General features: G+C 31.8%; 1 protein-coding gene across 2 annotated transcripts; it reads left to right on the top strand.

Annotated features, from left to right (window-relative positions):
* The first annotated feature begins 3,961 nt into the window (after window positions 1-3,961).
* On the top strand, window positions 3,962-26,683 carry LOC143042160 (sodium- and chloride-dependent GABA transporter 1-like). 2 transcript variants are annotated; one of them, XM_076214427.1, is made up of 13 exons: window positions 3,962-4,167; window positions 12,242-12,373; window positions 13,486-13,768; window positions 14,266-14,398; window positions 15,360-15,494; window positions 17,016-17,119; window positions 18,756-18,880; window positions 19,858-19,970; window positions 21,786-21,917; window positions 23,790-23,892; window positions 25,189-25,289; window positions 25,580-25,747; window positions 26,435-26,683. In XM_076214427.1, the coding sequence occupies exons 1-13, from the start codon at window positions 3,978-3,980 to the stop codon at window positions 26,540-26,542; spliced, it is 1,827 nt and encodes a 608-aa protein (XP_076070542.1). In that variant the 5' UTR covers window positions 3,962-3,977; the 3' UTR covers window positions 26,543-26,683. The 2 variants fall into 2 exon arrangements, with proteins under 2 accessions (XP_076070542.1, XP_076070549.1); XM_076214434.1 differs by lacking the exon at window positions 3,962-4,167 and adding an exon at window positions 7,633-8,134.
* Window positions 26,684-27,644: the final 961 nt, after the last annotated feature.

Below are 27,644 nucleotides of genomic sequence, written 5' to 3'. Positions count from 1 at the left end.
TATTTAATTTAAAGTTTTGGTTAAAGTTTTTGTCCGAGGTAGTTTTTGATGAAGTAGAACTTAGTATACATGTTCCTTATGATATGATCTTTTTAATTGTAATGCCAAATTAGAGTTTTTACCCCCATTTTCACGGTCTACTGAACAAGGAAAATGATAATGCGGATGGGGCATCCGTTTACTTGGGACACATTCTTGTTTAAGACATGTTTTTGTTATAATAAACTGACACTTTTGAGAATATCTGAGAAATAATTACCTTAATTAAATCCATGGTATATTCAAAGTTTGATTTTAAAATAACCCATGCAGTAATCTTTCATTAATTCTATGAAACATGTATTTGAATATGAGGAATTACACAATGCTCTTTTAGCACTTGTCTTTTTTTTTTAAATCATGAAATGATCATTTTCAAAATAGTTTGAAGTTTCTTTGTTTTGTATAGTCTGTGTCATAACTCAATTAAGTTTTGTAAACTGTCAGAATAGGAACTGACTATGAGATGTAATGTCAACACTGTCGCTTTTCAGTTATTCGTTTATATGCTAATGAAGAAAGCATCTCTCTTTTCTTCTGTTGGGAAATACATAAATGAATCTTTACCTCAATTCTAAGCAATCTTATTGCAATGTTGTTTATACTATTTAATTAAATGTCGTGAAGTTCATATGTATATCAAGACGGTTGATGTCCAAATTTAATTCTTTGACGTTCAAATTGACTGCTAAAATTACTTTCTGTCCGTAAACTTATTTTAACAAATAGTCAATATTAACGGATATACTTTTACTTTGTCCCAAATTCTATAAATCATCTAAACATTTCAAATGGAATGAAATACTGAGTCATTAAGCCATGGAAGAAATGATAAAAGAAGATAACAATTTTAAGGATATACCAAATAATGAAAAAATACCAATACCAAAGGAACATGTAAAACCTACTGTTCTGATACCGGCTGCCAGGCAGGTTGAGGTAAACCTTGTGAAAAAGGAAGAACCGAGAGAAGAATGGGAAGGAAAAATCAACTTCATTCTGTCATGTGTAGGACTTTGTATCGGTCTTGGAAATGTTGTACGATTTCCATATCTTTGCTACAAAAACGGCGGCGGTGAGTTACCTATACGATTCTATATATTTACAATAACAAAATAGAACCACATTTGGTATTATATATTCAATTTCAGATTGTTTGAAAATGATGTTATACAAGCATCACACTTGGGTTATATATTTTTTGTATAACATTAATTCTTTGCTATGATAAAAGTTTTTTCCTTTCTTTTTCATTGTGCCTGATTGTGATGATTTTGTTCAAAATACTGTAACAGTCTGTTTTGACGAATGATTTGTTTTAACATATGCCATGTGAGTGCAATTTATAGCTTGATATACGGTATGCGATTTACTCATTAATGAAGGACGTAGTGTGACCTAACGTTGCTTATATTTATGTCATATGGTCTTTAGTGGAGAGTTGTCTAATTGGCAATAAAACTAGACCATTTTTAACCAAATTCATCCGTAATGGTTTTCTACATATTGACCATTAAGGGAAGGATCAGATAATGTCACAAAATGAAGCTTTTTTGTTGAATGACACAGTGAACGAGTTGAGAAGTTTTTAATATTTTGACGAGCAGTTGAGACTAATTAAATCATGCTATTATAGTTCAGAAGGTTAGTTATAATTGAAAATGTTTATAACTAACGTCTATTTTTTGTTATCAAAAGATTTTAGTAAAACATCTGATAAGCGAAAAGCGAGTTTACCAGGAGAGAACGTGATAAGTTTTGAATTAAACTTTTGAACGTTGGTTCAAACATTATGATGTCGATGATAAGCCAGGGTGAAAGCTATCAATTCAACACCTAAGTAGAGAAATACAGCCAGAAAGATTCCAAATATACATATCGGTACTGAAACTATCATTCTTGTATTCTATAAGTATGATATTGCATTTGATTAAAATGTTTCAACTCAAAAGTAAAATAGATAAAGCGCTATATGCAGTATGTTTGAATGGAGCTCCACTTGTTCCTTTATGTCTATCCTTTTCTAATTGCAGATCTCGCTTTTGGCCATTTCACTATTCAAGTAAAGGTATATAGTATGAAATATTCGTATACAAATACCGTCTTAATGAATACTGCCTCTCATGCGAGTAAACTGTTACATTAAATATTCTGTTTACTGGTCATGCTAGTGTGTCCACTATGAAGCCTGTGCCATAGCAATTCCGATTCCTATAAAAAAAAATAAAGACACGATAATGTTATGAAAAATGAAATTTATTTGTACTTGCTAAGAAGCAGACTAAAATTTCGACATGACTCTCTTTTCTTCTTTTTCTTTAGCTCATAGTTATGATTTCACATTATCAGAAATTGCACTTATATCAAATTTTAATGGAAGAAATAAGATATTATTTTCAGAAAGCCTCACCTGACAAAAATTAAACTCCGTGACATTTTTCTGAATGACAAAATAGCGTACTTATTCTCACTAAAACGTAATTTTTTACTAAAATAGTGAATGAAAAAATAAACTCAATAAAAGAATTAATCAAATCGGTATACTTACAGTACAAAATCAGTACTGAAACATTACTGAAAAAAAATCAGTACTGAAACATTACTGACTAAATCAGTACTGAAACAGTGCTGAAACATACTGACAAAATCAGTACTGACAAAATCAGTATTAAAACATTACTGACAAAATCAGTACTAAAACAGTATACTGTCAAAATCAGTACTGAAACAGTACTGAATTTATAGAATAAGTAAATGTTCCGTTTTTGTATAATAAAAGAGGGACGAAAGATACCAAACGGACAGTCAAACTCATAAATCGAAAACAAACTGACAACGCCATGGCTAAAAATGTAAAAGATAAACAAACAACAGCACACATGACACGACATAGAAAACTATAGAATAAATAACACGAACCCCACCAAAAAACTAGGGGTGATCTCAGGTGCTCTGGAAGGGTAAGCAGATCGTTAAATAAACAGTCCTGAATTAATAGAAAGTATAACGTTACAAGTTTTCGGTCTTGCCGAACAATACTGATATGCACGAGGGTAGAAATGACCCCCCAAAAAAACGTGGCTAGATTCTTGGTAGTGTAGGTGATCAATTTAGATCCACTTTTTCTAAAAGAGATTGATATGTTTAACTGAAACAAATATATTTTTTTAAGTTCCACAATTTACTCTATTTCATTCCTAAGATGAATTAGCTTCATCAAAAATCACGATGTATGGTTAAACAAAGATACAGTAAATTATGTAACTATCATAAAGTGAGCATTTTTTTCAATTAAATTTTGAGTTAGCGTGCCAGATTAAAAACCTGTTACATGGACATCGGGATTGGTTAATGAACATAACTTAAGTAGGCAAATGAAGGCTTCTATAATTGATCGAACCATACACAGCTCTCTCTATATTTCTGTATTGCAAATTGCTGCTTATACTGGGGAACTATTGCACAAAGACACAATTTTTTTAAAGAAAGTTATAAGTAATATTTTGGAAAAAGTTTCCTAGTGAATGTTTATTCTATACAGTATGTGTTAAAATGTACCGTTAGAATATAGATATTGCATAAATATTTTATACATTGACACGAGTTGGAAATTATGCATCTGCAGGTACAGAAACTACATGGTTTTTAATGATTTGATTATCAAAATTATTTTAAATCTTAATCTGAGGACCTTATTCTCAATACAAGAATATAATAATTGGACAAATATCGCAAAAATGCATTGACATATACAATCATACGTTTTTATTTTCTAAAACTATTATGGATTGTTAAAAACCTATTGACCTTTTAAAATGATGCGTGTGAAACTAAATTATGGTAATGAATGGTAAAACGATATAGAGAGATAATATTTCTTTTTATAAACAAAGAAATTCACATGATATGTTAAATGACTTGATATGAAGTGAAAAGCAATGCAGGAAAAAGATAAATATGAACTAGAACCATTTTCATTAAATAACAAAACTATACCAAAAAAGTGTGAGAATTCCAAACGGACAGGATGGTCCAACAAAAAAGAATTTGTTTTAGCATGTGTAGGATACTGTATAGGATTAGGGAATGTCTGGCGGTTCCCTTACTTATGTTATAGAAATGGAGGCGGTGCGTATACATTTTTAATATTTACTTTTCTTTTATACCTAGATAACAATTGGCATTTTATTGAACGAAATTTCTATTAATGTTTATGTGTAATTTTGATAGTTTACAAGGACATATTAGCCCTCAACTAAATGATTTAACCGTAAATAATTAACTATAGGTTCATTTATGAGCTATGAAGAAGCAGATTCAGCAGAAAATGCTATTGTGCTTTATCGCCTTAACGAACTAACTCCCCAAACAGAATAGATAGACGAACAGTGTAATCTCATGTAATATACATATTTCATTAGTTTTTTGAAACAATCTAATATTTCTCATCGCTCCTACTGAAATAAAGAAAGAAGAAAACCGTGATGAAGAATATTCGCAAAACAACTAAATAAAGGCAACAGAAATATACCACTGTTCAATAGTCATAATTCGATTTAGGAAAAACAAATCCATATTACAAACTAAAACCAAGGGAAACACATCACCTACACAGGCAAATTTTTTTCACTTGAAATTTGGCTGTGTACAACAGAAAAACTACGGTACATAAGAAACACGACAACAAAATCAAACGTCAACATACATAGTAACTGACTGTAAATACCAAGTGTCATATTTCTGACTTGGCACAGAACATTTTAAGAAAAAATTGTGGGTTGCAACTGGTTTAATGGTTAACTAAACCTCCAGCTTATCAAAAGTACCGCTACAATTGCAACACTACGTGATAGGAATACAGTACAAATAAACGCAAGGACACTCAACACAGAGAATTTCATAAATACATACCAGAGTGGGGCGCTCATATTCGTCGGGGACACAATTTCGACGTTTTATGATTTTGAGGAGTAAAAGCTTCAAAGGATGGCTAAAATGGAAGAAACATGCCGGTTAATTATATTTTTATAACAAATATGACAAGCATTAGCCTTTCAAAAAGGGCTAGTCGACTCTTAGCTGATGAAAATGGAAAGTGCTCTCGCTTTGTAGATTAATTCATTTACTAGAATAGCCACGCGCATCAATCAACAAATTTTACCACACACGTGAGATCACACGTTATGAAGTAGTATATATTATCGTTTAACGTTGTTGTTTACGAAACTCCAGAAGATTCGGCTATTTATAGATAAAAGTTACCTGTGTATCAATTTCATGAATATGCATGATTAATGACCAGGCAAAATCTAATTGCTAAAATAAAGAGGACAAATCCGATACTCTACGGGATTGAAGGACATTTACTAGGTTTGAATTGTTCTAACCAATCAATAAACTTTGATTATTCACGTCTCATAATATCTTCCAATCAGGTAGCAAGAAAAATTCACGTACTCACTGTCCATCGTTCAATTCTTAATTTGATAATTATTTTTTAAATTGAGACAAAATTGCGGCACTTACCGAAACACGGACAAAGATTTTCGGTCAATTTCCTGAATGAAAAACACGATTTCAAAGAAGTATTTCTTAGTATTTTTTTTTTAACTAATTGCCCTTAATTTCAGTTCTCAAAACCTTTGAAATGTCTGCTCCTTATCTTATATATAATGATATTGATTTGATGAATATTGTTGAAAGCTGCAGTTATTTGGTTTTAAATAGATGTGTAAAAACGGCGAATATGTGTCCCCTTGAACAAAACATCAGGAAATTTCAAACACCCATTAATCTAACTTTTCGGGTGATTATTTTCAAACAAACACGTTTACAAACTTAGGCATATTTTGCATTTGAAGTTATCTTCATATAGAAATATCAGTTTACTTCAAAAACATATAGACCTGAACATAAACTGTAGAAAACATGGAAAGATATGGCGAAAATGAGCACCCCACTCTAGTAATATGATAATCCATTACGACATTTAAACACCAGAATAACAACTGACACTGAATTTACGACAGCACACCAGAACACCACATACGAAATATAAACTGTGCGTCCAATAAATGGATCATCGTCACCAAAAGTGACGTATTTTTGTAACTTTCTAAAGATAAAAAAAAAAATTATCTTTATGTGTAGACGTGTACAAGACTATCAAATTTGGATTAAGTTTGTTAAACTGCAATCTTTCGCCCCGCTTTCATATAAGACCAAATAGTAAACACACATGAGAAAGAAAAAAAAAATCATAAAACAAAAACCCTGAAAAACATTACTCAAAAATAAGACAATATGAAATATTTCGAAAATACCGAATTTCAAACCACAAACTAAACAAACCGTTCAAAAGCAATTGAGTTTTATTATAACAGACTTTGTTAACTTGTTCTTCTTAAAAGACATTATAATAAATAAAAACTATAACTAATCCAAAACATTATGATACCTATAACTTTGTATGATATTTAAAAATAAAAATAAAATAAGGATCTCTAAAGAGCCTGTTTTGGTCTGCTCACAGAGATCTATGTGAATCTTCAACATCAAGCATAACCACAAAAACAGGTGAAAATCGTCATTAGAGAACAACCATGCAATTCAATATAGAACTGAATGAAGTTTTCGAATGATTATAAAGACTTGTATGTAGATCATATCTTGTTGACATATTAAAAGTTTGCTTCTATATATTATAATTTTCAAGATTTTATAACAGGCAAATTTATAGCTCTTATCCTACTTCCACCGTTACAGATCAGACGACATCACATATTTTGATATCTAAAGATCCGCCAACACATATCTTCAGTAAGCTAAAATTCTGAGACACGTCGTATCGTGATGACCTTTAAATGGACGTAGTGTTGATTTCAATCATTTTTCTTCATAACTTTGTTGGGTCCATCTGTTAGTATCAGGGGACGCAGGACTATTTTTAAATTCTTCAAAAGGTTTTTTTTTAATGGATCTTAACTTAATATAAAATGGAGTTGGGATGTACCAATGCAATCACCTCCTTGTCACGTCTTCCATTGTTATTCGTGTAGGTTACAATAGCACCAATACAATTCTATTTTACAGTCATGTTTTTTACCTGAAGATGGAACTCAGAATAAAATCTTGTGCGGCTCCTGACTAGTTTTTACAGATTGGGATTAATTCGGATTTAAAACTTATCCATTAAAGTAAAAAAAAAAAACAAACAAAAAACAACATAGAAAAACTATATTTTTTTTTTTATCAAATTCTTGCACGAATTTTTTTCAGCTGCAAATATTATTGACACTTGACCATATTTATATTTCGGCCTATTATGCAACGCCGTCATTCTAGTAACAGAAACTGCTGTTCATTATTTTCTAGTTTGTCTGAATTGCACGAAACGAAATGGAATATGAAACACCCTTGTACCCTATGGGGAATGCAACACGGATAATTGCGCGTTTGTTACACGTAGTACGTTTCATGAAATAAGTATAATAATTTGGTCGGTATATGGGTTCAAGGTTAAATCTTAATCTTTCATCGTAGACATTTTAAGTAATATGAACAATTTTCCCACCATAAGTGTTTCAGTTGATTAGATATAAATATGTACTAATTTACAAACCCTTGATCTCAGATGTCTTCTATTTATTAGGATTTTTTTGCGTGTGTAGAAATCTTTTTCAAGAACAACGTGTTAATACCTGCAGGATCATAGTATCGTTCATAATAATATAATCTTCAGACTTGACTTTCATGACAATAATATACAAAGAGAGGAATTAAGGTTATGTCAAGTGTCAAGAAAATGTAGGATATAATCATTTTCAAACGGTTAATAACCTTCAGTATCTTACCTCTGAATAATATCTGATATTAAAGTGCATCAGTACACATCGCTTAGTTTTTGATACTGTCATGGAGACCGAAAAATATAAATTTGAAACAGAAACAATTTCTGACACGAATGAAGATGTAAAGGAGGATGTGCGGGTTCAATGGGCGAACAAAGCAGAATTTGCTCTATCATGTATAGGATTTTGTATTGGACTAGGAAATGTTTGGAGATTTCCGTACCTATGCTATAAAAATGGAGGGGGTTCGTATATTTAACATCCTTCTTATTCATAGTATGAAAATACTGCAGCTGAATATGCGTTCAGTTGAAGGGCAACAACAAATTGTAGATAACCTAAGTCAAAACTTTTTAAATAATTCAATTTACGTGAGAACAACCTGTTCATTTAAGAAAACAGACAAAAACGCTATATAAACATGATAAAGGAATTTTGAAAACCATTGTATCTACTTTTAAACTTCTTATTGGCCTTGTACAATTGACCCGATAAGTTTGATTTAAAAAAGAGTTCATCTTAAATCATTACAACCCTCTCATCCACCTTGAAGAGTTTTGTGTATTTCATCCCTGTAGCCCTCTTGTTTCGGCACTGTCGAGGAAATACAAGTTATCAATATTGTTCAATTAGGTGAAATGTACATCGACTTTGTAGTGGAATGTCAAATTAAACGAGATAAGTTTCTATTCACTCTGCCCGCATATAACCTTGAACCAACTATTGTTGCTTAAATAATTACCTAATGCAAGGATTTTTTTTAGATGTAATAATTGTTACAGACAAAATATTAACAGTCAGTACAATTACTAAGTACTTTGTGCATACTATAGTACTATTACGTAGGAATTTACACTTTAAAAGATAAATCTTAATACTAGTATGCTAAACATCACTTGTGCGCGTGAGAAAGCGACGACCGAAATGTTTTGATAAAACGTAGGCTGACTAACACGTCACATCAATTTGATGTTTTATTTCCAGCACCAAGCTGCATACTACAAAATATTTTTTTAAAATTTTTATGATAAATTTACTTACTTGTATCAAAGATATAAACTAATAAAAACAATGAAGTAGGTATCATTTTCTAAGACCAAAGGACGATAATTTTACAAATATATAAGTTATCGTATTGCCTTAAACAATGATTCAAAAACCCTTACTGTTTAGAACCCTATAATAGGGCACAGTTTGACATAGATAAACTTTTCAAAAGATAAATAAAAATATCAGACGATCTGACTTCTTCCAAATGTAATTCAAACAATCATTACAGACATCATCCTATATTAACCACCGACTTTAATGATCTGACTAGTAACAGACACATAACACACGAGAGAGGATAAACAAGGATAAACAAGTTTGTGATAGCTCAAACCTTACCTAACTCAAGACAGTTGTTTCACATTCAAATAGAAGAACAAATCTGTTTTTAAAAAATGGGGCATTTTGTAGCTATGTGGTATGTGCTTTGCTCATTGTTGAATGCCGTACGGTGACCTATAGTTGTTAATTTATGTGTCACTTGGTCTCTTACGAAGAGTTGACTAATTGGGAATCATTCCACATCTTCTTTTTTTTATATTAACTCAACTGATCTCTCCTAATTTCAAACAAAACTAACAATACAAAAATTCTAAATTATCGAATTTAATTCTCCGTAAAATTTAAGCTAATAAAAACTACCTGTTTAGACTAAACAGACTAAAACATCGATCTGTATACATATAAATTGATAATTATTTAATGTTTAACCGCAATTGTTTATGCGCCGGTCAAAATACTGCAATAAATAATTGTCATTTATTTCCTTTTTTCACCCTTTGTACTGGCGGGGTATTGCTTACTATACAGTAAATTACAGTAACAAGGTTGAATCAAACGTTTAAAAATCAGGACAACACAAAACAAATCAAAAGTTGCCACCGGAGAATAGTCATCAAGATAAGAGACAACAAGAGAAATGTTTACCCTAATGGTAGAGATAAGACAAATTACAAAATTATCGAGTTTTAATAGGGATACTATGTACTAGATACGCATGATTTTGTATGGTTCAGTTTAGGCGGAATATATTTCATTTGTATATCAATCTATTTGACTATTTCCAAAAAAAAAAAATAAAATCGTCTAAATATCTGACGGTAATATCTAAAGCCTCGGTCACACCTTACCGGATAGCTCGAACGGACGCCAAACGGATAACTTTTTTTCAATCCGTTCATGTCCGTTAGACGTCCGTTCTTATCCGTTAGACGTCCGTCCATATCCGTTGCATGTCCGTTAAGGGCATACGATACAGTTTTGAACCTGTATTTACAAGTTGATGAAAATTTGCATATAGGCTATTTTTTACCTGATTAAATCAAATATGTAATAAAAATTATACCTTCATGTGCTACTTTTTGAGTAAAATAAGGTCGAAATTTTGTATATTTGCTCAAAATTCAGATTTGTGTCCGTATTTTCTTTTTCGAAAGAAAGACATAACTTTTTTGTTTTAAAAGATAAACACAAAATGTTTTTTGTTAAATAATCGGTAATTTCTGTATTTCATCAGTATCATTAAAAATTATGCAATTTTTATTCCGAAAAAACTCTATATTTATCAAATGTTCATGAATAGAGGAAAAAACCTCAATTTTTGCTGCATGTTTATCAAAATTAAAAAAATTGCGCTATTTACAGTTTTATAAAATTTGGGTCACATAATCTCCTTGAAAAATGAAACAAATTGCTGTTTTAAAAAATAGGGGTCCATGCACTCGTTTTCAAATTAAATCAGTTTAAATGGTAAAAATCAGTCCAAAAATGCATCTTTTCCCGATATGTCAGAGTTTGACGTCGCGAAAATAACATTTTACGTTAGCAACGTCATTACCTTCCCTGTAACTGTATCGTATGCCCTTAAGCGTACGTTTTATCCGTCGGCGTCCGTTCTGTCCGGTGGAAAATTTTGAGCATGTTCAAAACTTTGAACGGACGTCCAACGGATAAAATGTCCGTTGAACGTCCGTTAGGCGTCCGTTTTGTACGGTACTCGTCCGTTTCGTTTCCGTTTTGTATCCGTTACGTGTCCGTTATACATCCGTTGGAGGTCTTGAAGATAAATTCACCAACGGACTTCTACCGGACGTTTAACGGATAAAACGGATGTTGAACGGATGAGAAACAGACTTCTACCGGACGTATAACGGATAAAACGGATGATGAACGGATCTGAAACGGATAAATGCAAATTGAAAATTTCGCGTCAGAAATGCCAATTATTGGTATGTCAGATTTCTTAAGGTTCATGAATTCTTATTATTCATAATTGATCTTAGAGTATAGGCACGTCTTCACAATCAAGCAGTTCTTATTCAGGCCAGACACTGCCCTTTGGTGGAATTTTGAAGAATAAACCAAAACCAGTTACACAGAAACCTTTTGAATATATATGCGATTTACATGTATTATTATTGTCGCCTTTGATTTTTTCGTATATCTTGTTCATCCGTTTTATCCGGTACGCTTCCGTTAGGTGTCCGTTTTATGCGGTACTCGTCCGTTGGATGTACGTTCGACATCCGTTTTGTCCGGTACGTGTCCGTTTCTCGTACGTTGCATATCTGGTGTGTGTCCGTTATGCATCCGTTACACGTCCGTTTTATTCGGTCATTACATCAACGGACTCCCAACGGATAACAATTTTGTCAACGGACAACTTTTATTTTCATCCGTTAGGCGTCCGTTCGTGCTATCCGATAAGGTGTGACCGAGGCTTTAGAAGTAGTGTTTCGTTGAGTGTTTATATGAAGTTTTGCCATCAACTGTGATTTATAAAAGTAAAAAATGAAACGCAAAACGAGGGACTGAGCTAGTTCCTATAAAAAATTCGACAGTAATCTTTATTTGTGAAAGAACATAAATATTACGAAGCATGCACTTAATGACTTTATTTCGTTGGATTTCGTTGGGTGTACAAAAAGTGTTTTTAAGTTTTATTACGGAAAAAGGAATTGTCATGACTGCCATAAATACTGTAATACCGTATTGTTATTTTGATTAATAGAAGCATGTCTGTTTCATCTATTACACATATTTTGAATGTATTTTTGTTTTGCATAATACAACATTGCACAATTGTAAGACTAAAGAGATATGGAGAAAATAACTTCATCCGCCAATGCACTTTTATTGCTTTTATTTATCTTGGCAGAAGGTATGAGTTTCTCAATAAAAATCAAAATGCTCAAATCGGATTGTTCTATTATGTCGCTTCAAAGTTTACTTCTGTTGTTTCATATGGCTTTTTCGCACAATGAAATTGATACAAGTACAGATTGAATTTTGTTGTCTTTCAGGGGCATTTCTGATACCATACCTGCTCACTGCACTTTTTGCAGGACTGCCAATGTACTTTATGGAACTAGCATTGGGACAATGGTTAAGTATTGGTGGACTTAGCGTATGGAAAATAACTCCAATTTTCAAAGGTAATATCCAACACTGACTTTATTTATTTTATGATTTATTATCGATGCTAACCAAAAATTTGACTGTGACTTGTTGAACTCATTAATCGACATAAATTGACATGTCATCTTTTTTTTTTTTCAATATTTGCCTTCTTATATTACTCTCATTGAGCGTTGCATATGAGTCTATGACATCTAGCTAGCAATGCATTCATTATATACCGTCTTTGCAATAAATTTTATAACCATAACTTTATAATTATGATAGTAATATTGTATGGTAGGGTATCGAATGCAATGGAGGAGTCCATTATTGCCATGTTTTCTGTCTAAGACTGTTATAAAATTTATAACTTATAGTCTTCTTAACGGATTCAAAACAGGGAATTCTAGAATTTTTTTAAATACTAAGGCTTTTCTACCTCAGGAATAGTTTACCATAGCTGCTTTTCGCAAAAAGGTTAGGCATTTATGGTCCTCAACGCTCGTTCGTACTTTATTTTGCCTTTTTAACTTTTTTTTATTCGAGCGTCACTCGTGAGTCTTTTTTAGACGAAACGCGTGTCTGGCACAAATACAAAATTTCATTCCTGGTATCTATGATGAGTTTATTCATTGTCAAATTAAATCAAATGTTGTCAAATTTTGGTTCTTTAAGGGAATATATCTGTTTTAAAATATAATTGTCGTTAACCTCCCTTTTTCATATTATCAGAACAAGTATTGTTCATTTGGTTACACTTTAGTGATGAAGATTAACGTTACCTATTTGCTTATCGTTTAGATATAATATATGATGAGTTACTATACAAACAATATACTGCTGTAACTATTTTAAAGTTATGTTTCTATGAAACTTCTTATTGTGATTTCTGATTGAATATAACAATTTTTGGTTTATATTTGTTTTGTCTGTTGTTGTTTTATTTTATCATAAATGTTTTTGATATTGTCATATGCATTGAAAGGAAGAAAAGATTGGTTGAAACAAAGGTTAAATTCCCGACGGAGTGATGGCAGAAATAAACATGTTAGTTTGAAACATGCAAGTAAAACTATAATTGATAATTTTTTAGAATTATCACGGATAAGTAGTTCATTCTAAAACATAAACATTTTAATTGCTGTAGGAGTTGGTTATGCTTCAGCTGTGATGGCCGCCTGGTTGAATTGCTATTATATCGTCATTTTGGCCTGGGCAGTATACTACCTCTTCCGATCTTTTACTTCCATCCTACCTTGGTCCACATGCGATAATGAGTGGAACACTGCAAGTTGTATAGCAAAGTACCAGAAACTTGCTTATTGTACGAACGGAACAACTTGGACAGTAGGGATGAATATGTCTTCTAATATGTCCGAATGTTCAACAAATGGGCTAAATTCCACATCACCTGTAAGAGAATTCTGGGAGTAAGTAATGGCTGATAGTATCATATCAAAACACCTTTTAAATTCGGATGTAAACTTAAGGTAAAAAAAAATTAATTGATTGAGAAAACAAACCCTAAACATACTCACTGATTGAAATAGTAAACAATGATTGGCATATTTAAGCATTTATGAATGACACCGATTCATCAATATCACAAATGATGTGTCTGAATATTTTGATAATTGAATTCTTATTTTTGATACTAGCTAATTGACTATCATACACGTGAGAGGTTTGGCTAGTTTAAATCAAGGTTCAATCCCCCATTTTTTACATCAGAAAATGCCTCTGCCAAGACTGGAATATGATAGTTATTATCTATTTGTTTTATGTGCATCAGCGTTTCATTTTACCATTTGATTAGCTAGGGACTTTACGTTTTGAATTTTCCTCGGTATTTTTGTTATTTTACTTTTTGACATTTCTGATTAAAAAAAAAAGATAATTTGTAATATTTACTTTTTGGATATAATAGACGCCACGTACTGCAGATAAGTTCAGGTGTGGATGAGCCTGGTGACATCAGATGGCAACTTGCTTTATGCTTGCTACTGATTTGGGTTCTGTGCTATTTCTGTATATGGAAAGGAGTCAAATGGACGGGAAAGGTATTAACATTTGGTATATGTTTGTAAAAAAACACATGCTAATCTACAGACGATATCAATATATGAAAATTATATTAAAATGTACATAGATATTTTAAATGGTTTGTTTGCATAAAACTATGAATTGAAATCAAACGTAAAGAACATACTGTATTTTTGGTATATTCAAAAACCTTTTTTTTTACATTCAAGATACACGGAATTAATAATGAAAGTGTTATAACTGTTATTCGAAAATAAAACATGATAAGAAGCTATGACATAAATACACAATAACCAATAAAGAAGAAAACAGAATACTTAAAAGGTAAACCACATAGTTTTTGATATTACTTCTAAAAAGTGTTGGATGGACAAATCTTTATATAAATGATAAAAAAAAAACGAATAATCAAAAACAATGTGTCATATAGATAAAAAGGAGATGTGTGGCCTTCTACAAGTAATAAACAAAATCAAATAAATCAAAACAAAATATCTCTTTACGACAGCATGCAGTCTTCGATTTGATTTGATTTGATTTTTGATGTGTTAACGCTACATTTAAGCACCGTGGTTGAGGAAGCCGGAGTGCCCGGAGAAAACCACCGACTTTCGATAGGCAAATTGACAATCCTAGTCAATTAAGATTGGAGTCGAGTGTACCCGAACGAGCGGGCTTCGAACTCACAACCTCAGTGTTGACTGGCTAGTGATTACAGTAGTAACTGCTTAGACCACTCGGCTGCCAAGGTCCCTTGTAGTCTTCGACGAAAGACAAATCGACAAAACGACTTAATCTAGAAAAGTCTAGAAAAGAAGTTAAACTTATTAAAAAAACAAGAGTATCAAAGATAGATCACTGCAAATTTAGATCAAACACAGTGATTTATTTTACTCATTTGACTATTTAATACATTTACATATTTGGTAAATATTTCCACCAAATGTTTTTCATTGTGTTTATATGTATTTTTTAAAGGTAGTATATTTCACTGCAACATTTCCATATATCCTACTGATAGTTCTACTGATTAGAGGTGTGACATTACCAGGAGCAAGTGAAGGCATCAAGTTCTACCTATTACCTGATATCAACAAATTAAGAGATTCCAAGGTAAACATAAATCTATTTAAATACTAGTAAATTTTAATATTGGATAGATGTATATGAGTCATGGGCAAATGGTATACGTAGCAGAGAAACAAGATACAAGAAGATGTGGTACGAGTGCCAATGAGACAACTCTCCATCCAAATCACAATCTACAAAAGAAAACTAGTATGTTTTGTTTGAAATCTGTCATACTTGTCTATATATTCTTAAATTTGCTAGTATATCATTCTGAAGGCCAAGTGAGGTCAGTCTCCTCCTCTATATGATTGACATACCCAATCTGTGTGTGAAGCCATGTGCATGGTCTTTGTATAATCATTTTCTAGGTTCATAGCAGTCTGACTAGTTGATATAGTTTAAAGAGCTATTATTTAATTTGCCATCCTCCATCCACCTTCCTAACACCTTCAATAATGTTTCATGACAAGAGAAACATTTCAGCATTTTACTACTGATATATATTATTTTTTATTATTATTATTTTCCTTGATGGAATTTTATCACTGGTCATTTCTAAAATTTCATTCATCCCCAAGCATTTCGGGGACAAACTTGATCAAAATTATTCCAGCGCCAGTTTGATAGACCATGCTACTTACTACTTGTAGTAGCACCACATGGGCTATCCCCTGATGCAGACCTTGCACAACCCGTCTGCAGATGAGATGTCTATTCTCATCCTCTCTGTGGAGACACTCCACTTCCTGGCTGGCGCATTGTCGGGCAGGCAGTTTCTTCCTTTAAATGAAGGTAACGCAAGCTGACCTGCTCAGGCAGGAACTCAAAATTTTATTTTGTATGCTGAGTGTTTCTCAAGGGCCAAAACTGATTTGATTATTTTTAATAAAATTATTATTTTAACATATCTTCCTGCTTTAGCCAGTGTGATTTTGGTTAACACACAGATATCCCTTATGTTAAATTTGTTTGGAGTAGGTCATTGATTACAATGCTAAAATATGTGGGTTGCTGTCTTGACTTTAATTGTGATTTGCTCAACCAGGAGAGTTACTTGTACTAAATATTGGACATTTAAAACTTATCATCAATACACACAGGAAATAATCAGGACTTCTTATCAATACACACAGAAAATAATTTACCTAAATTACAGCTGTTAAAAACAGGTTGATGTGATCATTAAACTTTTCATTTCATCAATGGAAGGCTTACATTATGAAACCTTTGCTCTTTGGGATAGGAAAATATAAATAACTTAAATATTTAGTAAGCCTGCCATTGGTGACCTACAATGTTTTGTTCACTGACACTATACATTTACAAAAGTCTTTGCATACCACTCAGACACGAATAACAAACAACCACCTCATAAAACTATAGGGAATATTTACACCTAATGAGATTTTAGAAAGATAAGAGACTACAGAAAATTACAATATGAGACTATTATACAGACTGATTATACATACAACAGGTTTGAATAAACAGCACCTATCATTTTCGTCGCAAATGAGCTTCTATAAAGAATTGAGTAATTGCCTAGAGTTTTATTTATTACAGGTATGGATAGATGCAGCAACTCAGATCTTCTTTTCTTATGGATTGGGCTTAGGTTCATTGATAGCCCTTGGTAGCTACAATAAATACAATAATAATGTCTACAGGTATGCATCTATCGTGTTACACATTGGTTAGAATCATGACATACCATGCCGTAGTAAAAAAACCGTGATAATAAGAAATCTTTAATAAAAAAGTATAAATCGAAAGGTTTATTACATTTTTCAGAGATATGTGTTTAAGAACTCTATTATTTTTCAAACTGTTTGCTATAATTGATAGCTAGAATAACGAGTTTATTGTTGGATATTCATTCTGTTTCAAGTGATCCTTATTCGACGTCTTCATTTTTTTCTTTGTAATTCGAGATTAAAGTGTTTTTGGTATAATGTACATATTAAACTGACGGCCATTGTTATATTATAGTTCGTTTCTGTGTGTGTTACATTTTAATGTTGTGTTTTAGTTGTGTCGAAGTTCTCTTATATTTGATGCGTTTCCCTCAGTTTTAGTTTGTAACCCGGATTTGGTTTTTTCTCAAACGATTTATAAATTTCGAACTACTGTTTATTTATACAAAATAAAGGCAACAGTAGTATACCGCTGTTCAAAACTCATAAATCCATGGACAAATAACAAAATAGGAGTAAAAAACTAAAACTGAGGGAAACCTATTAAATATAAGAGAACAACGACACAACATTAAAATGTAACACAAACACACACAGAAACGGACTAAGCTTTAGACAAATTCCTTTGAGAATAACAAATATAACATCAAAACCAAATACATGAATTTAGGATACATAAGTACCGTGACACGTCTTATAGTGATGTGATACACATCTCAAAACACAATTATTATACACAAAACAAAAGCCTTCAACGCCTTGTTTACATGCTTCTGACTTGGAACATTTAGTTAGATAAATTTCTTCCACTGTTCTCGTCTAAATATGTATTTATTTGCCGCTTGATCTTAAACATCACTCCTTCAGCATCCTGTCAATCAATGACACACATTTTGGAACATTTGAACACCTTAAAGATCCCACTGAACTTGACATTTAGGATACTAGTACGTCTGTTTCATATCCATTTACAAATATTTCCAACTAACCGTTAAGCAAACAAAAGCCAATTTGTCAGTCATATCCTTATATATTTCTTGAAATTAGGATTTCTAACAAGCGAGGTTTGTTTTTTCAGTTTTCCAATAGTCAACGACCCATTTCTAAATAGAGACATACCTTTGTCCTATTGGATATGGCGTTTACATATCTCAATTCACCATTATGCGGTTTTTTTTTTTTTGTATCTTGTGATTTTTGTTCTTTCTATGAACATAGGTACGGTCCTAACCCAAAATCAAATAAAACTATTTCGAGAAAGAACGACTGAAATCAACACAACAAAAGATTATTTTGCACGATTTATAATGTATTTGTTTCACTCACGAGTGACAAGTTTCCGAAGCCTTATATTGTTTCAAAATATCGTCTGATTTCCGATTGTTCCATGACATTTGGACGAAGTCTAGATTTGCTTGGAAGTGATCCATGCATTACAGGAGCTGCTAGCCTGTCAACACACATAGGAAATCGTGCGATCTTTGATTTGAAATGAATTTTAGTTGTGTATATTAAAAATTGATTGATGATTTTGGAACATCGATAACTTAATTGAAATGCAGATATTTGAAAAACATCTCATAGTGTGTATTTATTTCATTTTTTGCAGAGATGCTTGTATGATATCAGTATTGAACAGTTTTACCAGTATGTTTTCTGGATTTGTAATTTTCTCAGTTGTTGGATTTATGGCACATGAACAAAATAAACCAGTATCAGAAGTAGCTGCGTCAGGTATATCTGGATTAACTTGAGGTTTTACTTATTCACTATATCCTAATGTATCGTAATGAATCATAATTTGCAAATATTTCATGTCGTTTCATCAAACATCTAAGATATTTTCTTGTAAAAAAACATATTAATATATTGTGTGTATCATTTGAATTTTAGATAAATTTACACAATGTTTACTAGTAAACACATTGAAAAGTGTAAGAACAATGTCTCATTTGTTACGTTTACAACTGTTTCAGATGTTCAATTTATGTCGTAAACAGTTACTGTCTAAAACCTGTTTGTCTAAGATATGAGATTAAATCATGCTAGAAAAATATATCCTAGAGTTTTGAAGAAATGCCAATATTTTTTCACTTCACTGTATTTATTTGACAGGACGATGAACTTTCCTTTCAGATAATGTTTCTGGTAGTATTTACACGTATTCACAAGCCATTCTAGTGCTATCACATTAATGTGTTTGTTAATTAGAGATGTCTCTTACCGCACACAATTTATATAATTATCAAATAGTAGTAAAAACAACGTAGTATTTTTGTCAGCATAGACGAACAAAATCACATTCTCTAACGGTGTTACTTTTTTTTTTTTGAATACTCATACCAAGAACAGTTAGTTATGTGTGGTAAACGTACTTTATTGTTCAGTTTAAGAAATGGAAGTCAAATATATACAAGACCATGCATATACATGTTAATTTCCTTATACTATTCATAGCAATGAATAACCTTTTATGAACATTGAAAAACCTTTTTTCAAGACGGGGAATGGGTTTTAAAACTACGACTTAATTATTGCAACTGTCTGATAAAATAAGCCATCTCCATCAACTTGCGTTGGCAGTTGAATAGTGGGGGATAGTTTTAATCAGACTATAATTGCAGTTGTCCATAGATGAATGAACAAAATATATTCCGGTCATAAGTCTGGATACTTGAACCGAATACTTATGTTTGTATGACTTGTTTTAGGTCCTGGTTTAGCGTTTCTAGCTTATCCAAGTGCTGTTATCCAGTTACCGCTATCACCGCTCTGGGCATTTCTATTTTTCCTGATGATAATAATGCTGGGAATGGATAGTCAGGTATTGACGTTTAATAATTTATTTTTGATGTTACGCGTCTTCTGATTGGCTGACGTCGTTCTGTTTATCATATCATAGACACAATTTTGTCATGTGACCATGACGTCATTTACGTTTTTTTCATGATTTACGCCGGTTTAAAATGGAATTTAGATTTAATTATAAGAAATAACTGTAATAGTTTGTCAGTCTATTCGAAATATTATTAAAAATGTGGTGCACACTGTAAAATAATCCGCTACGCGCGTTATTCAGTGTGAACAACATTTCTTTATGTTATTTCTTCATAGACAGAAAAAATATCACAGTCATTCCTTAAATAAATTAATTACTTCATCTGTTCCATTTTGTTAATTTAGTTTTGTACTTCAATAATGTTATTACACAAATGTATTTGGATTTATATACATCTGTACAATCTTGCCTATTGATATAAAAAAAAGATGTGGTATGATACCAATGAGACAACTCTCCACGAGAGACCAAATGACACAAAATTAACAACTATAGGTCACCGTACGGCCTTCAACAATGATCAAAGCCCCATACAATACCCATTTTCACATCAAATTCAATCAAATTATTACTAGAATTTGTGTTCCAGTGAATGTCGCTTTCTGTAGGCTAGTAGTTAGCTTTTCTGTGTTGACATAAATATAAATGTTAGTGGTATTTTCTATTTACAAAATTTGAATTATTTGATTTCATCCAGGGTTTTATTTAACACATACGAAAAGCAAAAACGGGAACAAAATTTCCTATGATATTCACAGAAATAGTTTGGAAATGGCCTGAAAGAGGACTTTTAAAAACTCTTTAACACTTTAAACACTTAGCTTCTCTTTTTTGAGTGGTTAAGCTAGCTATAGTCAAAGTTTAAGCTACTTTTTTCGACATAATAAAATTCCTGTACAAAGTCGGGATTAGGATATCTGTTATTATTTGATTTATTTCACTTGACTAGGCGGAGTTTAACCAGTTTGCGTATTTAAGACCAGTCCATAAAAAAACCGTTGTTTCGGGATAAACTCATCAATGAAGTGTCCAGTTATTCGTCCAATATCATATACTCAGTTCATTTGGATATTTATTTGGTGGCACCGATAGGTGATTAGAAAATCAGTTATGATTATAACAGCCATCATCCTCATCATACACGTCTCCAAAAAGACCTGTCCTTATGCAAAAAAAAAAAAAAAAACAAAAAAACAAAAAAAACGGAGGCTCCGCGCGATTAGTTAAAATAACATTTTCTAATATCTATTCGTTTGATGTGTTTGAGCTTTTGATTTTGCCATTTGCTTAAGGACTTTCCGGTTTGAATTTTCCTCGGAGTTCAGTATTTTTTTTAAATTTTTTTTTTATATTAAGGTCACCTATGACAGTCATAAATAAAGTCAATAGTAGTAAACCGCTATTCAATATTCATGTATCAATTCAACTGAAACGAATCCGAGTCAGAAATCAAATCCGAAGGAAACACATCAACCATAAGAGGAAAAACAACGTGTCATGATATATCGAATGGCTTTTGGTGAAATGACAGAACTGGCCTAAAATGAAATTTTTAAATATTATATATATGTATGGTTTCTTTTACAATTAAGCAAAGTAGGGAATAATTGTACTTCACTTGGGAAACAATGTTTTCAAAATTATAAGTTCCTGCTGGCTTCTATGCTTTATATTAGAAAAACGGACATAGTGAAAATGGAAACAATAACCAACATGTGTACTCAACCTCTTGAAAATCGCAACATAAAATAATGCAGTATAATTCAGGTAATTTTAAAGAATTTTTCCATTATGTTGTAGTTTTGTACAATGGAAGGATTTTTCACAGCCATTATTGACGAATTTCCACATCATTTCCGTAAACGACGAGAATTATTTATAGGATTTGTATGCTTCATTTCTTACCTCATTGGACTCTCTATGATATCAGAGGTGAGATTTATATGTATGTCATCAAGGTTTTAAGCATATAGATATCTGAAATCATATAACAATCATCAGTATAGTTTATCAATGTTCAAATTTTATATACTCATTTAGACCATACTTATACCTTTTATGGTATTAATGATTCTTTAAAAGTATTGTTGAAGACCATCCGGCAGCTATCAAGATGAAGAACAGGAACACAAACTTTGACCATTGATCATTTGTATTTATTCTATGCATTGACTTTGTGTTCGATTATGTCCCCAGACTCCTTTATAATCTGTTAAAGGGTCTCAACACGACTTAATGCAAGTTTAACCTTTCAATGTAAGGTCATATATGGCAATGCCTCGTTTTTTATCTTCAAATTATTTGATACCGGGAAATATGTGACCTTACTTTAATTTAAACCATGTCAGCTATCTAGTTTTATTTACAATAAAACAAACTGTTTTGTATTCTTTGATATCAATTTCAATTACCCATGCAGAAAGGACATTTTTTTGTGTCCAGAGAGTAGCATCGCATGTTCTTAAAATATATTTCTCGCACAATTCTGGACATCGGTGTACATGCAATATTGCAAAACCACGTTTACAAATGAAAATCAACGCTCAGACTATAGTCATAAAGTAGGACAATAAATGAACAAAAGACAAACCCGGATGGACCATCAACTCTGAAAACTAAAAGGGAAATAGAAACATGGATAACGAAAAACATCCAGGGGATACACCAAAGAGTGAAGAGAACTTGCTTCTTACAAGACACTTTCCGTGAAAACAATTGATATGAAAACAACTTTTTGTTTCATTTTTTTTTTTTTTTTGAAATTTTTTACATGAGGCATTTGCCTCATTTGCCCCAATACAAGCCATGCGAATAAAGTGTAAGTCAAATTTTAAACTCGGAATATAACTTAGCGTTTAAAACTACATATCAGATGACATCAAGGTTCTAAATAGCTGAGACCACAAAAAACATGTCGATGGTCATTTGAAATACAGACACATCGTATTCATCAGTCAACCAATTTGCCATGTATGCTGTTCTTTTACTGTAGAGATATAATCGGTTAAAAAATAGCTCAGTAGTCATCACTTCTGTGTTGACATGCATTATATAATATTGCTATATTTATAAATAAACTGTTTACAAACTTTTTAATTGTTTGAAATACTAAGAATTTTCTACTACATTCCTTTCGATCCCTTTCCTGTTTTTGACAAAATATTTCCGAAATGTTGTCTCTTAATTCCCTTAAACTGTATAGTTTGTTTGGCTTTTAAACTTTTCTTATTCGAGCGTCACAGATCTATGGGTCTTTTGTACATGAGACAAAAATATAAGCCTCGAACGAGTGTCTTGATTGAGACCTCCGTACCTGTTTTCTTTAATTGTAAACGATCTTTTCTCTATCCTTTTTTTCACATATTTATATTTTCTTTATATTCTAACATCCCATTATTTTCTTTTTTTTTTTAATTCTTTTTTTTTCTTTATTTTTATTTTTTTTAATTATCATTGAAGTATTAAACCAATTTTTAAGACGTTTCGACCATTGGCCTTCTACAGTTTCTTTATTTTTCTTATTTAATGGTCTTCTTGGTTAATGTGTTTGTGGCTTAACACTATAACCAAGAGGACCATTGTATAGAAGACATATGACAAATGACCGAAACGTCTTAAAAATTGGTTTAATACTACAGTAATGTAAAGAATGTTCCCCTGATTGCAATTTTTAATACAAGGCTTTATTTTTTAGCCAATGTTTCCGTAGTATTGGTCCTTTATTCTCTATTTCTGTAAACCCTATTCAGATTCTCTTGTATATGTGATGCGTTTTTTTACAATCTTTATTCGTCTTTATTCAAGGGAGGGATGTATGTATTTCAACTGTTTGACTACTATTCTGCTAGTGGATTGTGTCTTCTTACACTGATATTCTTTGAATGTATTGCTGTTGGATGGGGCTATGGTAAGAATTTAACTATTTTATTGCCAATTTTTTGTGGAAATTGAGTTGTCCATGGACCATACGGGAATGAAGATCCTAGTATATTGGAATAAAAACAAATATGATAGACAAGAACAAATAAAAGTGACACAAATCGATAATTCAAACATTGATAAATTATAGTGAACTCTTAATAACAATAAATTTTTAAGTGATTATGTCAAAATAAGAAAAAAATACATTTCAAACTTACATGGAGGAGAATATATTCAATAAAGGCAACAGTAGTATACCGCTGTTCAAAACTCATAAATCCATGGACAAAAAACAAAATCGGGGTAACAAACTAAAACCGAGGGAAACGCATTAAATATATTTGTTTTTATTCCAATATACATATGGAAACTATTTTCCTAATAATTCTATACAAACAAGTTAAAAAAAGTCAATTAACAAAATTCTTTGAACAATTTTAACAGAATTTAAGAAAATATACATTAATAAAGTCAGTTTTCTATATACTCGTCGATATTGTTACAATCTTAGTTTTTATGCCCCACCTACGATCGTGGAGGACCATTATGTTTTCTGGTCTGTGTCTCCGGCTGTTCGTTCGTCTGTTCATCCGTTCGTCCGTCCGTCTGTCCCGCTTTAGGTTAAAGTTTTTGGTCAAGGTAGTTTTTTATGAAGTTGAAGTCCAATCAACTTGAAACTTAATACACATGTTACCCATGATATGATCTTTCTAATTTTAATGCCAAATTAAAGTTTTAATCTGAATTTCACGGTCCACTGAACATAGAAAATGATAGTGCGAAGTTCAGGTTAAAGTTTTGGTTAACGTTTTTGGTCAATGTAGTTTTTGATGAAGTTCAAGTCACATCAACTTGAAACTTAGTACACATGTTTCCTATGATATGATCTTTCTAATTTTTATTTAAGTGTTGATCCCAATGTCATGGTCCACTGAACATGGAAAATGATAGTGCGAGTGGGGCATCCGTGTATTATGGACACACTCTTGTTCAATATGCATTAGCAGTCATAATAAACTGCATATGTTCTGATAATATGTGCGAAAAAATTATGTATTTACTCTATTTACTAAGTTTATAAGGTATATGGAAACAAAAATAAGACTGGCTTTATCTCTATGAAGTACATATATGTTGTAGAAACAAATGTATCAACAAATCTTTTATAAAATATTTTGAGAACGACTTATTCAAGAATATTTGTCAAAGAAAGGTTGCTTGATCATTTGTAGTTTACTCGATCACACTAATTTATGAGAATATACTTTTTTCATATTTTTAGGTGTAAACAGGTTTTTTGAAAACCTAAAAAGTATGTTTGGATACTATCCAAGTGTATTCTTCAAGTTTTCGTGGGTTGTATCAACACCTGCTCTCAGTTTGGTAAGTTAGAAAATACATTTCATTGTTTCGTTAAAGCAAATGTATCAGGCTGAATTTTTCAAGTTCATATGTCTGTTTCTTCCTTAAAAGTGAGTAGAAATTATTTCTATACCTGTGGGAAACCAAACATTGTGCGTTCTAGATTTAAGCATATACAAAAGTACTGAAAATAAACATAATTAATTACATTACGTAAGAATATCAAATTAACGCATATGAGACCTAAGTACTCAATATCGGGATATATGTGTTGTCGTATAAATTTGTAGATTTCTTTGGGTTTTTTTCAGGGAATTTTAATCTTTTCATTGGTGAAATTTGAACCTGTAAAATACCTCGAGTATTCCTACCCGTCATGGGCTCATGTTATAGGAGCATTTATGGCTCTGTCATCTGTCTCTATAATTCCAATATACATGGTGTATAAGTTTGCTTCTACTCCAGGAACATTTAAACAGGTACGTGCGTGTATCTTTGGAGTTTTGATTAAAATTATGTTTATGGTATATTTGCACAGTAATTTAATAGGTGTGACATACGTAAAGGATATTATATCATTAGTCGAACAAAAATTTGAAGATCTACGGCAAAAAAAGCAAAAGACGAACAGTTTACAAAACACAACACGGAAAACTAAAGAGAGCAACACGAACCCAACCAAAAACTGCAAGTCTCAGTTATTTCGGAAGCAAAAACAAGTAACATAACATGAAATACCGAACTCTAAGTAAAATTGAAACAAAGGATCGTTTACAATGTAAAGTCAAAATATCAGACCCATCAAACGAATGGAAAACAGCTGTCATATTTCTTAAGCAGATCATACTATACTTGTAGCATCCGGTTGCTCGTGTAAGAACAAATCTTCAATAACTCTTATTTTATGACTTCACAATCGAGAATAGAGGACGAGATTGTGGTTATGACTTTTGAAACATATCCTTATTCATCTGTGAAAAAAAAGATATTCCAAAACAGATTTTCCAATGTTAATTAAAAGAACTTTATTGTTTATTATTCTTTCTATTTTTAACTTCACATTTAATTACTCACGTGCATTTACTATGCACACCAATTATCCTCACATGGCATTTGGTGACAATTTCCATTTTCAATGTAATTATGATTTTAATTATTCTTTCCAGCGTACGAAGCTGTTGTTTAGACCTGATATAGAGTTACCTGGTGAACTAGGTCCACCACCTTCTTACACTGCTGTTACAACTATTATAGAACGGAATCATATTCTTTAATCATATAAAAATATTTCAAATATTTTCCAAGACCACTTTTATATTACGCTTAGTTTATGATGCAATTTATGATACATTGCATTTGTACGAATCTATTGAATAACAAGTTAATAACTCAATAAATGTAGTATAATAAATGTTTGAGCCGTATTCTGTTTCAATACAACTTAATAACAATTGATCAAGAACATCCATTCATTCAATGCAAGAACCAAACATTTCGATGAATGCACAAAAAATATAGTCACGTTTAACTTAAAGCCGGATATCTTTGAAGAGTTTGTTTTATACAACTGTAAATAATCATAATAACAAGCAAGCTTCGATTGCTATTCAAAGTAACTCTCAACTTGCTTATTGTCTGTATTATTAATGTACAGTATGGTTGCTATGGAGACAAGATGTCAACAATTCTATGCTTTATTTGTCTATGACCTAGTAGTATAGTAGTGACGGTACCTACTTTGCAGCGTGCGTATTAGTGAAAGAGCAAATACTTATTTTAAAATCTTTAAGTTAAACTGGAATGTGATTGAATCCTGCTTTCCAGGTGAACAGGCTATCACAGCGGTTTCAATAAATTTGAATTTTGGTCAAGTAAAATTGACAAAAGAAAAACAGGTGTTTCATAAACTAAAACGATGTCCTTGTCATTATGTATTTATTTTTCAAATGTCTTGGTTGAATGTTTTATTCAGTACACATGCTTAAGGAAGCTTGCTTGTCATGTTTTGGAATTTTGGTTAGATTTTCGGAATCCTCTGCTTTTATCCATTTGAATACCTTAACAAATTTTGCTAGGTGACCCCCATTTTCTTTTTTAGAATTCTTTTACATGTATTATGATAAGCTGTCTGTTAAAGTCTTTTAAAATTTAAATTATTTTTGATAGTTTTTGAGGACAAAAACTTGTCAATGATAAAGCTATGAAAAGTCAAGAGAGAACATTTTCCCGCCAAAATTTTAAGATTATCTCACTGTTTTGAAGACCCATTGGTTGTCTTTGCAATTTTCTCCGCTTTAGTCGGGTTGTTGTCTCTTTGACACATTCCCTATTTCCATTCTCAATTTTATGATTCATTTGAGCTTATATTCAAATCAT

This window comes from Mytilus galloprovincialis, chromosome 1 (genome assembly GCF_965363235.1).
Source record: "Mytilus galloprovincialis chromosome 1, xbMytGall1.hap1.1, whole genome shotgun sequence".
Taxonomy (NCBI): domain Eukaryota; kingdom Metazoa; phylum Mollusca; class Bivalvia; order Mytilida; family Mytilidae; genus Mytilus; species Mytilus galloprovincialis.
Note: the sequence above shows the minus strand (reverse complement) of the source record. Positions and strands in the feature narration are given on the sequence as shown.